Source organism: Danio rerio, chromosome 7 (assembly GCF_049306965.1).
Source record: "Danio rerio strain Tuebingen ecotype United States chromosome 7, GRCz12tu, whole genome shotgun sequence".
NCBI classification, from domain to species: Eukaryota; Metazoa; Chordata; class Actinopteri; order Cypriniformes; family Danionidae; genus Danio; species Danio rerio.
The window spans coordinates 79177501-79196010 of record NC_133182.1 but is presented as its reverse complement, the minus strand read 5'-3'; the positions used below and the strand labels follow the sequence as shown (position 1 = coordinate 79196010).

The window sequence follows — 18510 nt, the reverse complement described above, 5'->3', positions numbered from 1 at the left end:
GGCCTTATCTGAAAGAAAAGTTATCATTAGCCGATGTGCAGAATGGCTCTTACAGGATGCAGTGTCTACTTTACTTGCCACAAACCATGAAAATAAGCGCTTTTAAGAATTTATCGTCAAATTTGAGAAAACACATTGAAGTAAGAGTCTATTTAATGCTAATTTAATGTGAATTTTGTGAATTTAATACAGTTACTGATTTGGGAAAAACCACTGCGACATCACATGACTATTTGTGGTGTATTTTTCATTGAATTTATACGTAGTTTACTAAGTTGAAAATAACATTGCTCCTCTTTGTTTAATTTTAATACAGAGAAAACATGTTATTAAATTGAAAAACTACTCAAAATAAAAGTCTTATTATTGTTTGTGCCTTTTTTGAACGTTTGAGTTTGAGACTTTTTGTTCTATTTTTTTTTAAATCTATTTTGTTCTGCCATTTTGAAACGTTTAGGTGTTCAATTTAATTTCTATATTAGGATAGAAAACCTTTCTTGGTGTTCTTTGAGCCTATATTCAGTATGCGTAAAATACGTAAGTTCTTTTAAAATTGCATACTTTAATACTTTTACTCAAGTTTTATTGAAATTGGAGACTTGTAACTTGTAATGGGAGTACATTTTTACAGTAAGGCATCTGTACTTTTACTCAAGTGTGGTTTTCAGGTACTCTTCTGCTTTTAAAAGTGTAAAGTGTAACGCAAGGGATACTGCACAACCAGCCGGCTGTCCTTGCAGAATTAAATGTGACGGGTTTATCAGCTGTTCTGTAAGACTAAAGCGCTTTATGCAGCAAAAACAACCAACTAAATGTACATTATCCTGCTTATGACACTACACTATTAAGACCTGTGCCCACCGTGATGCTTTACGCTCATGATTTTTGATGACATTTAATGCCTCGTGACTAAACAAAGGGAGCTAATGTGATCATGCACACCATATAAACTGTCAAGTATGATTTTAGCACCTGATGCATATATATATATATAGCTGATTATAATTTTAAAAAGCTCATTTACGCTGATCTATTTCGACTATTTCGAGTTTGGAAATCCGCTTAAATATGCTTTACAAATGTGCCAATCATAATGCAAGGCATAATGCACATCCAGCCAGTTGTTCATGCAGAATTAAAGCCTTAGATTGATGTGATTGACCAATCAGATTCAAATATTTCAGAGAGTTGTGTAGTAAGTAAAAAAAAAAAACCTGTAAATTGTCAATAATGATTTTAATAGCTGATACGATGACTTACTGTATATATCAATGTAAAGTACTTGATAATAATAATAAACAAAGCTCTTGTATGTACTGAATATGTACACGGTGGCTCAGTGGGTAGCAAGATCGCCTCACAGTAGATCAGCTGCTGGATCAGTTGGTGTTTCTGTGTGGAGTTTGCATGTTCTCCCCGTGTTGGCGTGGGATTTCTCCGGGTGCTCAGTCCAAACACATGCGCTATAGGGGAATTGATGAACTAAATTGGCCGTAGTGTATGAGTGTGTGTGTGAATGAGTGTGTATGGCTGTTTCCCAGTACTGGGTCGCAGCTAGAAAGGCATCCGATGTGTAAAACATATGTTGGAATAGTTGGCGGTTCATTCCACTGTGGCGACCTCTGAAAAATAAGGGACTACGCTGAAGGAAATTGAATGAATGTAACTTCTTTTCAGATTTTCTAAAGCAATCAGCACTCTTGTGTGTAGAAGTGTGTGTGTGTGTGTGTGTGTGTGTGTAGAAGTGTGTGTGTTTCTACATGCCGAGTGAATATACAGCATATAAATCTGTTCTATGTGCTGTTTGTGAGGATTACTGGATGAATTCTCAGCACTGTGAGCTTCAGGAAGGGGAAATGAAGATCAAAACCTCCTTTATTACAGCAGAATATGCCCAAATTAATTCAGTTCACAGAAGAGGAAGGCGTGAAAGCTGAGCTGCAGATCTAGAAGCGCCCAGAGGATCGAACACATTCTGCAAACTATCTCCTGTTGCTATATATTTATTCATTTTCCTTCGGCTTCTGCCCTTTATTCATCATCATGAACCGCCAACTATTCCAGCATATGTTTTACTCGGCGGATGCCCTTCCAGCTGCAACCCAGTACTAGGAAACACCCATACACACTCATTCCCACACACACACACACTCATACACTACAGCCAATTTAGTTCATCAGTTCCCCTACAGCGCATGTGTTTGGACTTGGGGAAGCACCCGGAGGAAACCCACGCCAACACGGGGAGAACATGCAAACTCCACACAGAAACACCAACTGATCTAGCTGGAACTCGAACCAGCGACCATGTTGCTGTGAGGCTACAGTGCTAACCACTGAGCCACCGTGTCACCCCTGATCATGTTATATTTCTCTTATTTATTAGTGTATATATTTATTTCTGCATGCCTGCACTACATACAGTAAATATACAGCCGTTGTTGTGGTCTACAGCAGTGCACATCATCATGTTTGCATTAACTCAGCTGGAGTCAATGGTACGGCAGGTCTCCAGTGTTTCAGCTCTATATAAAGCCCCGATCACACTGAAGTCTGCGGCCTGAAGGCGTCTCACAGCAGTACAGACGCATTTATAAGACATTGTGTCAAGATCAAAATAATGCAGCGTCTGACAGGCATTCAAGACACTGTTGAAATAATGCACTAGTTTGATCACACTGCCAATGACACAAGCAGATGTTTATTTGTTTGTTATTTTATTATTATTTATTATTATTATTATTATTATTATTATTATTAATTAATATCATTAATTATTATTATTATTATTATTATTATTATTATTATTGTTGTTATTATTATTATTTATTAATATTATTATTAATAATTAATATTATTAATAATTAATATTGTTAATTATTATTATTATTATTATTTATAATAATTATTATTATTATTATTATTATTATTTATTAATATTATTAATTATTATTATTATTATTATTTATTACTATTATTATTATTTATTAATATTATTGATTATTATTATTATTATTATTATTATTATTGTTGTTGTTGTTGTTGTTGTTTATTTATTATATTATTATTATTATTATTTATTATTATTATTATTTATTATTATTATTATTATTATTATTATTATTAAGTCTGTAGAAAAATCTATAGAAAATAAATAAATGTGTAGTTACCATCAGTAAAATTACTTCTACATTTAATGCATGTGAAGTGTTGATGTTAAATTCAATATATTTAAGGACACAGGCTAATGTTGAAAACACTGCAATACCAATATTATGTCCTTTTTTGGAAAAACACAAGTTGCAACACAACAGGTCAGTTAGTTTATAATAATTAAATAAAAAAAATCAAATAATAAAAATCAAAATATAAATTATATTAATATTATATTAATTATCAAATAATACATTTACATAAAATATTAATTTATTAGCAGCAACACACATTTATTTATTTATTGTAATGAATAAATATCTATACAAATATTTAAAATTTATATTATTTTAAAAATATATATGGGCAATATTTAATATTTTATTATAATAGTATTTATAATATTTTATCAAAAATGCTAAAATGTAAAACTCTTTACCCTCTGATATTCGTAATGCAGAATCCTTGAGTGTTTTTAAATCATCTCTTAAAACGTACTTTTCAGGGTAGCTTTTACTTGAATTTATTTGACTTGTATATGAATTTTAAATCATTACTATTATAATTTATTTTATGTGTTTTTACTTATTGTTTATTAATATATTTAGTTTGCATTTATTTTAGTATCTTTTACTGATGCACATGTTATGTCTGCAAAGTGCCTTGAGATGCTGCTTTTTTAAAGGCGATATATAAAAATAAAGCTATTATTATTATTATTATTTTTATAAAATGGTATCAATAATTAAATTAAAACATAAAACAAAAACTATTTAAAATTGTACAAACTATTTATTTATTTATTTATTCATGTATTAATGTGTTTAATTTATTTAATGTGTTTAAAATATAAAAATATAAACGATTTATATATATATATATATATATATATATATATATAATCTGTTATTTTTATATTTAGTTATAATAAATATATTTATTTATAAGCACATAACTGCTTATAAACTGTTGCTTATAAATAAATAATAAAATATATTCATTTATAAGTAACATTTAATATTTTTATTATAATACTAATTATAATATTTTATCCGTATTTAAAATATTAAATTTAACATATCAAATAAAAACTAATTAAATCTGTACACACTTTATTTTTGGACACTTGAAAACTCCATTAGGTTTTTGACCCATAATTTCGCATGAAACATTTCCTTATTCCTTACGGATAATAGGATCTGCATACCTACTCTATAGTTTATTTACGCACTGGAGATAAATCCAGATTTACGAGGCAGCTTTATTTAAAAGCTTTTAGATCTCATACCTCCAAAAACTAATTTGTCATCTCTTAGTAAATCCATACGGGATAATCAGAGCGCTTCAGTAACAAATCTGTCAGGAAGGAGAACAGAAGACTCCAAATACAATAAATACGCTCACATTTCACCGCTGAAACTGCAGTAAATCAGTCCAAATTCTGCTTCCTCAACCATCAGAAAACCTTAATGAAGTACAAACCTAAAAATGTATGACTTCTCTCATTAAAAACTGCAATGGAATAAGAAAAAAATGTCGTAAATATTCAGTATATGAGGTTATAGTTTAAAAAATCTCTAATATTCACTATTAACATGTGATCTTGCATGGGATAAACAGAATCAGGGTCAGGGAGGATATCAGGCAAGTTAAAGCTCCCATGAAATGAATATAAAGTTTTGAGATGTTTACTGTCAGTATGGTTAGTAGCTATAAGCTAGTGTCCTCCAAAACAGTGATAGAAATCATCTTTAGACAATATAAACCTGATATAAACATCTAAATCTTGCAGTTTGTCTTCTCCGCCTAAATCAGGGGTGTCCAAACTTGGTCCTGGATGTTCCTAGTATAGTAAGAGCTTGGTTAGCTGGTTCGGGTGTGTTTGATTAGGGTTGGAGCTAAACTCTACAGGACACCCCTGGCCTAAATGAATCGACATGTTTTGTTGTCTCCTCATATTTCAGTTTCTCATCAATTCTTCTGACCAATCAGATGCTCTCTAGTGTCTGACAAGCCCCGCCCCCTTCTTCTCATACACTCAAGCACTCTCACTGGCAGAGCTGCGAAAAACACAACGCTATTGGCTGCTTTTTAAGGGGAGGGGCTACTCTAAGCCCCGCCCTCTCTTCGTGTTTCAGTTGAAATTACGTCAAACGTTAAATTAAAAAAGCACATTTCAAAGCACTATACAGTTTATTTTCATTGCTGACATTTTGTCCCCACACTTGACATGCGTCATGCTTATAAAGGAGTTATGAACGCCCTTTTAGTGTACAATGTTGCCTAAAGGCTTCTATGAATTACAGCCCAAATATATTGATTTTCCAATGCAATAAAGGTCACAAAACATTGGGAGCATACATCTTTACGCTTACCCTTTAAGAGTCAGTTGTGTTGCACCATGGATTCGCTATTTACATGGTGGACTTTGTAAGTGTAAACTGAACCCTTCACTAGTGAGAAAACAGTTAAACAGAGCATCTGCAGCACCAGGATAAAGAACGAGCCTCCTCCACTTAGCCTCTTTACTTTAACTCTTTACTCCTTTACTTTGGTGGAGTGAAGAAACGGTGGAAACTCCCTCCACTGAACACATCCATCAGCCCACATATTTAATTTCCTTTGTCAAGCTCAAAGATTCGCTTCAAAACTATTTCTAAATTCAGTTCTAATCTCCAGCAGAGGAACAAACAACCCAGGCTCATTCTGGAAACGTTTCTGGAGACCACGAAATACGAAATATGTGTGCAGTTTTGTTTTCGCGAATCCGCCACTGTGCACGCTTTTTTGCGTCTAAAACGCCTCTCGCGAGCGCGCCCCATTCGCACCCGCCCTGTTCTCGCATAAAAAGCCACCGGAGGCCGCTGTCGCCTGTCCGACTGACTGACTGACTGAACGATTGACTGGGCGACCGACCCAGCCACCCTCCTTCTCCTCCTCCTCCTAAACCCAAGCAACGATTTACAAAAGCCGTGCAGAAAAAGTAAAGCCCTCATCCAATTTTGACTGCGTTTTCGGATTTCACCGTATTCTCGGCCCGTTATGAACTCATTCGCTTTATTTTTTGGATTCTGATTTTTGTCTTAAGTGATTTATGGAACCGCTCTTCCCCGGACTCGAACCCGGTCTCCTCCTCCGGACCTCCGCTCCGCCGATGTAACACGACGAGCTAACTGGACAAACTGCTTGCGGCGGGAAAGCCCTCCACACGAAGCAGGTGAGCAGTCAGCCGGCGAGTGCGAAGAGGAGCAGCGTCACACTGCCCCGTAGCGTTTGCTTGAAAAAACGAAATGCAGCCATACGTACATCCAGCCACGTAAATCACGCTCTCCAGAAACGTCCACGGGGCTACAGTTTCAGAATGAGAGTGGGTTGCGAATAAATGAACAATAATAATGAAGTGTGGTCAAAAAACTGAGCTATATCCAAACACACGTCCTGTTCTTATCCACATATGCTGATGCAGACGTCTCCAAAACCCCACAGCTGGACAAATCTACACTAGTGTTTATTAAAACAGATATAAATCTGCAGATAATCAATAATACTGCTAATATTAATCACATTATACAGATGCAGATCGTCATGAATAAACTGAAGAAGCCCCCCGAGGTGATGAAGGCATGGAGGCAGTGCTGTTTATATTGATGGAGAAAATCCTCATTTCTGGATCATTTTAATTGTGTTCATCTGTAAAGATATGTGTGTGTTGCTGATCATCCTGTGTGTATTCAGTAGTGTGTAAGCATTTGGACCTGCATATGCGCATAACTAACACACTCTGCTGGACTTTAGAGCAGCTTTCAGTTGGTCAATGGCTTGGTCTATTTCAGCTCCTCTATATAGCAACACACCAACAATGCGCCTTAACACACCTCCTATATAGACCAGCACACACACACAAGTCCACAAAGATGCACAAATGGATTTGATATTTACACAACGTGACGCAAAACATGAAAAGTACAGTCGCGCTGGTCTGAAAGTAGCAACACATCACGCCAAACACGTCTTGTGGCTTTCTGCGCAGGTGTAAGACAGGGCTTTTAGTAGGAAAGGCAATTTTGCAGTGCCCGAACAGCTCCCTAAAGCTGCAGCAGTGTTTCTCCTCCCCTGATGTATTTATTTATTTATTTTTCCACAAACGCTTCACATCACTTCATATCACCATAGAGACTCGTCTGGTGTCAAAACAATTAGCGCTGAAGAAAGACAGCCATCCAAGACACATTAACCAGCAGATTCACCTGCTCTACTGTATTTACACCGCATTCACACCTTCATCCATCTCATGGCGTCGCTTCTTCATATTTGCAGCAAAATCTGCGACACGTCATGTCTGAAGGCAAAGTTTGTGTTTGCAGAGCTGTTTTTGAACTATAATGTTTGTAATAGACACTGTGTGGATGTTTCCCAGTGATGGGTTGTGGATTAAAGGGCATCCACTGCGTAAAATATGTGATGGATATGTTGGCGGTTCATTCCGCTGTGGCAACCTCGGATTAATAAAGGCACTAAACTGAAAAGAAAATGAATATTAATACTAATAATAGTAATAATAAATAAATTAGCATAAACTAATGGACCATTGTTTTAAAGTGTTACCAAAAACCTGATTTTGTGTGCATGTGTGTGTGTGTGCATATGTTACATCTGTCAGTGGTTTTGTGATTAACATAACAAAATATTGAGATTAGTGCATTATTAATCTGAATATTTGTCACGTTACAGTCACATGAGCATGACATCCGACTGAGGAGTCTTTAATATGTTCTTCCTTCAATGGGACACAATTTGTTGAGCTTAACCCAGCAGGGCTTCACTGACACTTGACATCGTTTAATCCCATGTGCACAGATGACGCAATGAAGGAAAACGACTCCACAATCCTGCAATCCCACACAGATTCATCTGAGATGCAGACCGGCGACTCCTGGACAGCGCAGTAATCCGCATTTGTCTACATGTACAGTATACTTTAAAGGCAGGGCGGGAAATTCTTTGGGTTTAGTATCAAATGAATGACGGATATAATGACTTGAATTGTTCACAGTGTTTCCTCTAATATTTGTTCTTCTGGAGAAAGTCTTATTTGTTTTATTTCGGCTAGAATAAAAGCAGTTTGTAATTGTTTTAAAGTCAATATTATTCGCCCCTTCAGCAATATTAGTTTTGAGTTGTCTCCAGAACAAACCACTGTTATACAATGACTTGCCTAATTACCCTAACTTTACCCTAATTACCCTAGTGAAGCCTTTACATGCCACTTTAAGCTGAATACTAGTGTCTTGAAGCATATCTAGTCTAATATTATGTGCTGTCATCATGGCAAAGAGAAAAGTGTACATAAATTGTCTATTTTTAAGCTAATAATAACAATAGGAAATGTTAATATTTACATTATATTAAATCTTAAAATGCAATAATAAAACACAAAGGTTAAATTTCCCAAAACTTGATAGGATTGATTAAACTACCATTTAATTAAGCTGCATTTTATTGACGTCTACCCCTATGTTTAACTCTCACCGCAATATAAAACAGTAATTATACCAAATATTATTTGTATTATTTATTAAAATTTTAAATTATCTCTTAAATCACAATTAATTAAAGTTTACCCAACCATTGATCCAAATTATCACCCCAACCTCAATCCTCACAATAATATAAAACAGTACTAATACCAAATATTATTTGTATTATGTATTAAATTATCCCTTAATCACATTTTATTAAAGTCTACCCCTATTCCAACCCTCACCATAATGTAAAAACATTAATTATACCAAGTATTATTCATATTATTTATTAAATTACCCATTAATTTGTATCTTACCCCCACCCCAACCCTTACAGTAATGTAAAAACAGTCATTATACCAAGCATTACTCATATTATTCATTAAATGACCCATTAAAGTGTATTTTATTAACGTCAATTCTCACAGTAATCTAAAAACAGTAATTGCACCAAGTATAATTCAAATTATTGCTTTCATTACCCATTAATCTGTATTTTATAAAAGTCTACCCCTATTCCAACCCTCACCATAATATAAAAACAGTAGTTATACCAAGTATTATTCATATTAATGATTAAATTACTCATTAAATTGTATTTTATTAACGTCTACCTCTACTTCCAACCCTCACAGCAATATAAAACAGTAATTATACAAAATATTACTCATATTACTTAATAAATTACTCATTAAACTGTATTTTATTGGTCTACCCTAACCTCAACCCTCACAGTAATGTAAAAACGGTAATTACACCAAGTATTACTCCAATAATTGCTTTAATTATCCATTAATCTAAAGTCTACCCCTATTCCAACTCTCACCATAATGTAAAAACAATAATTTTACCAAGTATTATTCATATAATTCATTAAATTACCCGTTAAATTGTATTTTATTAACATCTACCTCTAATTCCAACCCTCACAGCACTATAAAAACAGTAATTATACTAAGCATTACTCATATTACTTATTAAATTACTCATTAAATTGTATTGTATTGGTCTACCCCAACCTCAACCCTCACACTAATGTAAAAACAGTAATTATATTGATTATTATTAATATTATTTTATTAAATTATCCATTAATTTAAACCTTGGTAACATCTACAACTGCTCCAACCCTCAAAGTAATGTAAAAACAGTAATTATACCAAGTATTATTCATATTACTTATTAAATTACCCATTAATTTGTATCTTACCCCCACCCTAACCCTTACAGTAATGTAAAAACAGTCATTATAGCAAGTATTATAAACATTATTGATTAAATTAACTATTAATTTGTAGCTTATTAACATCTACCCCCACCCTAACCCTTACAGTAATGTAAAAACAATAATTATACTAAGTATTATTCATATTAGTAATTAAATTACTTATTAAATTGTATTTTACTAACATCTACTCCTACTTCTAACCCTTACAGTAATGTAAAAACAGTAATTATACCAAGCATTATTCAAATTATTAATTCAATTACTCAATAAATTTTTATTAACATGTTCACAGTAATCTAAACATATGAATTATTATTGTACGTTGTCAAAATATTTCGCTATATTGATGTGAGTATCTGCAGCTGTATCCCTTCTAGACTCTAGTTTAGCACTTGATGGAGGTTTCCAGGTTTCAGTCCTGTGGGAGTGTGTGGACTTTAATCTGCGCATGTGATGCACCAGCACTAACTGCAATGATGCTGCCTGCAATAATTACAGCATTGATCCTAAAAGCAGCTTGCTGAATCTGTGGATGTTTTGAGTTTAATGTACAAATGGCAAAATAAAAGTGCAGAACGTTCAAAAAGAAACTGATTCGATGCGTCTTAAATCACTGAAACCTGCGAAACGGTCAATCTTCTTAAACTGTGCTTTAGGATGCTTTATTATGCCCCTTTTTACAAGATGTAAAATGCATCCTTGATGTCTCTAGAGCAGGGGTGTCAAACGTACGACCCCAAACGAATTTAATGCGGCCCGCGAGATGATTCTGTGAGCTGAAATTTTTCAATAAAATAAATTGCTGCTCCAATTGTGTCCACTTGAGGGCGCAATAGCAAACTTAATTTTATCCCGTTCAGAAGCCTGAATCAGTGTCAATTTGACAGCCATCTCAGAGAGAAAGATCTCATACCCTTTTTTTTTTGTATCCGTCCAAGAAAACTAAACATTCGCGATCAATTAACCAGTGGAAAATCTTCTCTCGCTCTGCTCGTTTCCTTTTGCTGGTTATGTGTGTGCGCGATCTCTCACTCACACAGAAATTCCCACGCGCTCTGCAGACCCACTGAGATGCGCCTTTTCTGTCAAAATGCTTCTGAATCTCCTAAAATGTCCGGGATTCAGGTTTTACTTTCGCATTCTAAAGTTGCCGTTATTTGTATGCATTTTTGCATTACCATTTCGCAGCTGACTGTGCGCGCACAGCCGCGAGAGAAACATTAAATGAATAATCATTTAATAAACGACTTTATACTCAGAGAGAGCAAAATGACATCTATAATGGCTGCAAAATATGTTTACATTATCAGAAATGGTTAATTAACTCATTTGCCTTATTGAAATAATCTACACTTTTTATTCTGGTAATTATTGTAATTTTTTTTTGCAATTATGTCTATTTATTTATTTATTTCTCATTTGCTGCATATTGTATTAATTTAATGAGGCTAATATATTGCATACTATATACATATCTAAAATGTTTTGACAATACTGTAAATGTCATTTCAATATAGCAACTTTAGGCTGCTTTCACATGTGTAGTTCGCTTCATTTGGTCTGGATCAAGGGTAATAAATGATCATTGTTGCATTTTCTGCCGTCTTTGGGTGGTTTTCACACCACACTGCTGGATTTGGTCCGAACTAGTTGAAATGAACCAAAATGCAGTCATGTGACAAAACCCACATCTCTCATTGGCCAGATGTTGTTGAATATATTTCCTAAACTGCTTATTGATTGGTCAAAATGCCAATGAACTCCCGCAAGTAAACAAAACCGGCAGACACAAAATGTGGTTTACTCTGGAGGGGCGACTGCGCTGCTGATTGTATCTGCTTTAGACAAACTGTACATTTCCAGAATGAAGCGCGGCCGCGGCTGGAAAACAGTGTTTAATGTGTCGCTCATCACTTCAGGAGGAGGCGTGAATTAATTCAGCTAAACTGTGACATGCTCATGTTGCGGAAATATTACCAACGATCCATCAGGTAATGTTTTCCCCTCTCTCTCTCTCTCTCTCTCTCTCTCTCTCTCTCTCTCTCTCTCTCTCTGTTGGTAAAGCGCTGTCAACAAATTTTTTCCTTCATATCCCATAATGCACAGCTCATTGGCCTACGGCAGCTGGATTAGTCCAAAAGGCGCAGTACTTTTTGCGGTTGGACCTGTTTTAGTACGGATCATATTCTCACCACAAACGAGCCGCTCCAGGGTTCGTTTGAAAGCGTACCGAGAGCACCTCTTCAAGCAGGTCTCGGTACGGTTATTTGGTCCGCTTTTGGTGCGCACTCGAGTACGATTTCTGCATTCAGACCTGCCCAAACCAACCGCACCAAAAGGGGAAACAAACTCCAGTGCGATTCAATCCAACTAAATAAGGCAGGTGTGAAAGCACCCTTAGAGAAAGAGAGAAAGAGACACACAAATAGTGTTTTACAAATCTCTGAAACTGACCCTTTCAGGCTTTGATCCTAATTGTGGTGTTTTAGAAGCTGTTGCTTTAAATGCAAATGAGACTGCACTCCTCTTTAAAAGAGGGCGGAGCTATAAAAGCTTGTGTGTCAGTATAGTGGCAGATGTAAAACAGGACTAGCTGTGTTCTCAGTGCTGGTCAGATCTGCATGTTGTCGTTGGTCAGTGTGTGCTTGATGCTTAAGTCAATGTCGCTCCTGTCTCTGTTCATCTAAAACTCCACATCTATACTCCTCTTAGGCTATGCTGACATTATCTTCAGCAGCTCAAACGCTCTAATGGCTAATGGACAGACGGCTGCTTCTCACTCAGGGCTGCTGGAGATGCTAATGAGGGAGACTAGTGGGCGGGGCTTTTCTCCTCTGATGACACACCCAAGGGGAGGAAGCCCATCAAAGTGTATCATTCATTAAGTCTGATTATAACAAATACAATTATGCAATGTTTACCATTAGAAGCTGGCTATATTCACTCACTGTTGCCCTCATGAAGGTGATTTCTGCATAACAGGTCTAAAGGGTTAGGGATTAGACTCAAGGTTAAATATGTGCATCCACTGCTAGTCGAAGCCAGTACCTCAGACAAATAGATTACTCCGCATGAAGCCTGCAGGATTATTTCAGCTGCATCCATGACTACTGCATCCCAAATGAAGAGCTTATGCCTTGATGGACAAGCAGAGCACAGCGAACTGAAGGAGAACTGACTGTATTCAAGCTCTTGCACGAGCATGTGCTTATGTATCCCGTAAAGACAACAGCTACCTGTTGCCAGGCAACATTTGAGGGCTCAATATTGTGTGTTTGGAATATATACCACTCTTCATCATCCTCATCAACTCTCTTGACCATGCAGGTTGTTCGGTCCTGACCTGCCCTCTCCTAAATCCCACTGTACAGTATAATACCCTTTCAATCCCTGTCCTCTGTTGTTCTGCCACCAGCATATTTATTAATAGTGGTGATATTTAAATGCTGTTTGTGAGCAAGGTCTGAAGAGAGGACTGATTGCTTGCTTACTATTATGAAAATGCAACTGGTGATTGGTTAAATCTGTAATTTTGATTTATATATAGTGTGTGTGTGTGTGTGTGTGTGTGTGTGTGTGTGTGTGTGTGTGTGTGTGTGTGTGTGTTGGGGGTTGTGTGCATTGTGAGAAACATGCCTGAATCAAACTCCCACTATATTATGTCCTAATCTTAGAGTTTACGACCTTGCACAAGCCACAACCCAACAAGGCCATAGGAAGGGCACCATCTGGGACAAGCTCTCGGTATAGCTTGTGTGCAGCATCCATTTGGATGATGCGACGGCAGCCACAGGACAACGGCGCCAGTGTGTTTACCACACACCAGCTGTTGGTGGACTGGAGGGACAGTGATAGAGCCAATTCGGTGGATGGGGATGATTGGGAGGCCATGATCGGTAAGGGCTGATGGAGGGACTTCGGTCAGGACACCAGGGTTACACCCCTACTCTTTACCAGAAGTGCCATGAGATTATTAAATGAGCATAGAGAGTCAGGACCTTGGTTTAACGTCTCATGCAAATGTTTGCGTGTGTGTTTTGGAGGTGGGGGATTATGACCTTGTACAAGCTACAACTGGCCACTACCCAACAAGGCCATGCAAAGGGCACAATCTGGGACTTGCTCTTAGTATAGCTTCAACCCATCCGTCTGTACATTCCGAAGCAATTCTGAACACCTTTGCTAGTTTATTTGGCGTCTGTCTAGTTAGGGTTACCACTGAACTCAAGGGCACTTGAGTCCTGGTCCTGGAGATCTACCTTTCTGCACAGTTCAGCATCAACCACAATCAAACCCAAATGAACCAGCTCTTGAGGACTGAACAGTATAATAACCTTTCAGTCCTCTGTTGTTCTGCTACCAGCATATTTATTAATGGTAATAATATTTAAACACTGCTTCTGAGGAAGGTCTGAAGAGAAGACTGATTACTTGCTTACTATTATGAAAATGCTGATTGGGTGTTATGGGGGTGGGGGTTGTGTGCATTGTGATAAACATGCTTGATGCAAACTCCTCCAATATTATGTGCTTATGAGCTTGTACAAGCCCCAACCCAACAAGGCCATACTAAGGGCACCATCTGGGGCTAGCTCTTAGTATAGCTTTAACCTATCTGTATGTAAATTTGCAAGCAATTCGGAACACCTAGTTTGTTTGGCTGTATGTGATTGGAAATGTAGATCTGTAGAACCAGTACTGAGCAACTCAACTCAAGTCCTTTTGAATTCAGTGCTAACCCTAACCGGATAGAGGCAAATAAACTAGTAAAGGTGTTCAGAATTGTTGTGTGTTTGATTAGAGCTAGATCTGAACTCACGCCCTCTTTATAGATATTTTTATCTCTTCCAGATCTAACGAATGCACCAGACTGGAAAAGTTTTGCATGTCGCTGGTATCCAAAATTCAAGCTTGGTGGACTCTTTGAATTTCCATCATGTGATTGGATAAGACCAATAGAAGATTAAAACTTGACCTCTAAGCATCATCTTGTTTTCTGCCACCCCTTTTCAAACTCATCCTGGAGGGTTGGTGTCCTGTAGAGTTTAGCTGCAACTTGCTTCAACACACCTGCCAGGATGTTTCTAGTACACCTAGTAAAATCTTGATTAGCTTGTTCAGGTGTGTTTAATGACGGTTCGAGCTAAGCTCCCCAGGACACCGACCCTCCAGAATTTAGTATTGCTAAAAACAATCATTGATTTGTATTTCTCTGTTTGTCCTGGGCTCAGCAAATTTTAGTTCGTCTTTGAATCTTTCAGAACCTCTACAATCAGACCAGAGTCAACATTACCTGAACCCATCCCAATTCAGTGGTGTGTCCATTAAGTCAACAAATGTTGAATTGTCAGAAGAAAGTCCTGTACACATCCTTGTCATGTGAAAGTAGTCTAAGATTAGTGCTGGATTGCTAAAAAGAATCATTGATTTGTATTTCTCTGATTTATCATGTGCTCTGCAGACATTTATTTCATCTCTGTAACTTTGGAATTGACAAGCCAGTTAAGGAAATGTAATGTGTCCCATTACTCCAATAATCTTAACAGGTGAAAAGTACCCAGTGACCTCTACAATCAGACCAGAGTCAACATTACCTGAACCCATCCCAATTCAATTGTGTCCATTGAATCTACAAAGTTTAGACGGTCAAAATAAGACAGAGATGTTGTCAACACACCTTTGGTTGGCTATTGTACATCCTTGTCATATGAACCTTGCCTAAGATTAGTGCCTCATTGCATTTCTCTGATTAATCCTGTACTCAGCAAATATCAGTTCTTGTCTGCATCTTTGGGATTGGGAAGCCAGTGAAGGACCTGTTATGTGTCCCATTAATCCAATAATCTTAACAGGGAAAATTACCTGTGACCTCGACAATCAGACCAGAGTCAACATTACCTCAACCCGTCCCAATTCAGTGGTGTGTCCATTGAGTCAACAAATGTTGAATTGTCAGAAGAAAGTCCTTGTCATGTGAAAGTAGTCTAAGGTTAGCGCTGTTTTGCTAAAAAGAATCATTGATTTGGATTTCTCTGTATTCTAGTCAGCAAAGCTTAGTTCCTCTTGGTATCTTTGGGATTGGGAAGGCAGTGAAGGAGCTGTAATGTGTCCCATTACTCCAATAATCTTAACAGAAAATCACACTCTACCATCAGAGGAAAAATTACCCAGTCACCTCTACAATCAGACCGGAGGGAACATTAATCCTAATCCCAATTCAATTGAGATGAGAAAGGCCAGAGGAAAACTGGTCGTGCCCTACTGTTGACTAGTGTACATCCTTGTCGTGTGAAGATTAGTGCTGTGTTGTTAAAAGAATCATTGATCATCTCCAAACATTATTTTGTCTCTGTATCTTTAAGTTTGGGAAGCCAACGAAGCAAGTGCAACTTATCCCATTACTCCAGCAGTCTTAACAAGAAATTACACTCTACAATCAAAGGGAAAATCAGACCAGAGTCAACATTACCTCAACCAATCCCAATTCAATTGTGTGTCCATTAAAGCCCAATCCCAGTTCTACCCCTTCCCCTTATCCCTACCCCTCGTTTTGCACGTTCACGTCAAGGGGTAGGGATGTCCTAACTCTCTTAAGCTTGAAGGTGTAGGGCTAAGGGGAAGAGGTGTGGTGCCTTTTTCAGGACCACACTCGAAACCAAGGGTTAAGAAAATTTCCCAGAATACACCTGCCACAACGGCAGTATTGCTAAATTTCGCGACCTATAAACCATAATTACAACTCCTGTATAGTAGTCCCACAACATTCTGACACTCGATGACACTCGAATACTCTGTCAGAAAAGTCTAGTGACTTGAATAAATAGAATTTGGATTGGGCCTAAGTCTACAACGGTTGAACAGTACGAAGAATACGAAGAAATAAATGTTGTCAACTCACCTTGGGTTGGGCCTCCACCTCCACCACCTGGTTCCTGTTCATCATCCTCTTAACCAGAGTCTCTACATTCCCATTGAACTTCATGAAGAGCACGTAGGCGGCGTAGGCTAGCAGCAGGCTAATGCTCTCACAGTACGTGATGATGTTATCCAGAAAGAACACGATGAGCATGATGAGGCCGATGATGTAGAAAGACACGTCCCTGAACAGAGGCCACCACGTCAGGTTCAGGATCTCCTTGGAAAACAAAGCGCACATCCCGATGACGAACAAAATGTTGAACACGGCGGAGCCTACGATGGTCCCGATGCCGACGTTACTGTGGGAAATAAACACCCCGATGACTGAAGTGAACAGTTCAGGAGCCGATCCTCCAGCCGCCATGAAGGTAGCACCCGCCACATCGTCCGAAATCGTAAGTTTTTCCGTGATCACCGTGAGCGCTGGGACGAAGAACTCATCGCATACGATGGCGAGCGCAATGAACATATACAGCATGCCGAACATGTGCAATAAAACCGCCCCGCGCCTTCGGTCCTCAAGGCTGAACAGATCAGTCGGATAGTCTCCTTGACTCTCATTTGACCCTGCGGATGAGCGCATGGCAATGGGCGTGTCCTCAGAGACGTTGCTATGGTAACCCTGGTGTGTGGACAGCAGTGTCCTGTGGGGGGCGTGGCTCTGTAGCTCCTCCCACTGTTCGGTAGAGCGCCATGTTAAGGCAACCGCACTTATTGCTATAAGACTGAGGAGGAGTCCGAGAACCCGTGCGGGCCTGAGTTTCCTCCGGTTTGGGACAATCTGACGGTGTGGCACGTCGGACGCCATCGCTCGGCTTTAAACGCTTTCTTGCTACGCTACGGTTGGGATTAGCGCATGCTGAGCTGAGAGAGCTACTTCTGTACTGTAAATCTGTGCAATCCAGAGGTCCTTCAGCAGAGCAGAGGCGTCCTCATATTAGCCTGGGAAAAATAAATCACAGAAAAAGAGAGGGATAGGGGGGGTTAATCACACACACACACACACACACACACACACACACACACACACACATATCACAGACACATCACACACTCTGTATCGTGTAGATTCTTTTAACAACACTGACTCCATTCCATGACACAATTACACACATTTACAAATGGATTACATTCAACACACAACTAATAGGCCACACACAGATACACACAATACACTATGTAATGTGTGTGTGTGTGTGTGTGTGTGTGTGTGTGTGTCTAACATTAACTCCATTTAGGGCTGGAGCAAGCTGAACTGGCACTCTAGGCAAACGACGATCACGTCGCCTCAACCCCAAACTTTAAATGGAAGTGACCGGTTCGTGAAGTGAAAGTTTGCGGCGTCGCGGACAAAAGTGAGGACAGGGGGTGGAGTGTGGGTTTCAGTTTCGCTGACGAAAGTGTGGACTGGGCGTGGGGGGCTGTCACGGATGAAAGTGAGGACTGGGGGGGGGGGGGGGGGGGGAGTTCGCGGATGCTGCCCTCACTATTCTGCTGCCCCAAGTGGCCGCCTAGGTCGCCTCGATGGACATGCCGGCCCTGACTTCATTTCACATCACAATTACACACATTTACATACGGATTACATTCAACACACAACTAACCGGCAACACACCCACACATACCACACACACACACACACACGTACACATCCTCAGTTTATCTTTAATGTGTGTGTGAGTGTGTGTG

At 38.3% G+C, this 18510-nt stretch overlaps 1 protein-coding gene across 7 annotated transcripts in view; it reads right to left on the bottom strand.

Annotated features, from left to right (window-relative positions):
- Window positions 1-18510, bottom strand: part of LOC571043 (solute carrier family 24 member 2) — a 79738-nt gene that overhangs the window by 50546 nt on the left and 10682 nt on the right. For all 7 annotated transcript variants that reach the window (XM_073907711.1, XM_073907713.1, XM_073907708.1 and 4 more), the window contains one exon: window positions 16802-17763. In XM_073907711.1, coding sequence (XP_073763812.1) covers window positions 16802-17629 — 828 coding nt within the window. In that variant the 5' untranslated portion in view covers window positions 17630-17763. The remainder of the gene's footprint in view (window positions 1-16801; window positions 17764-18510) is intronic.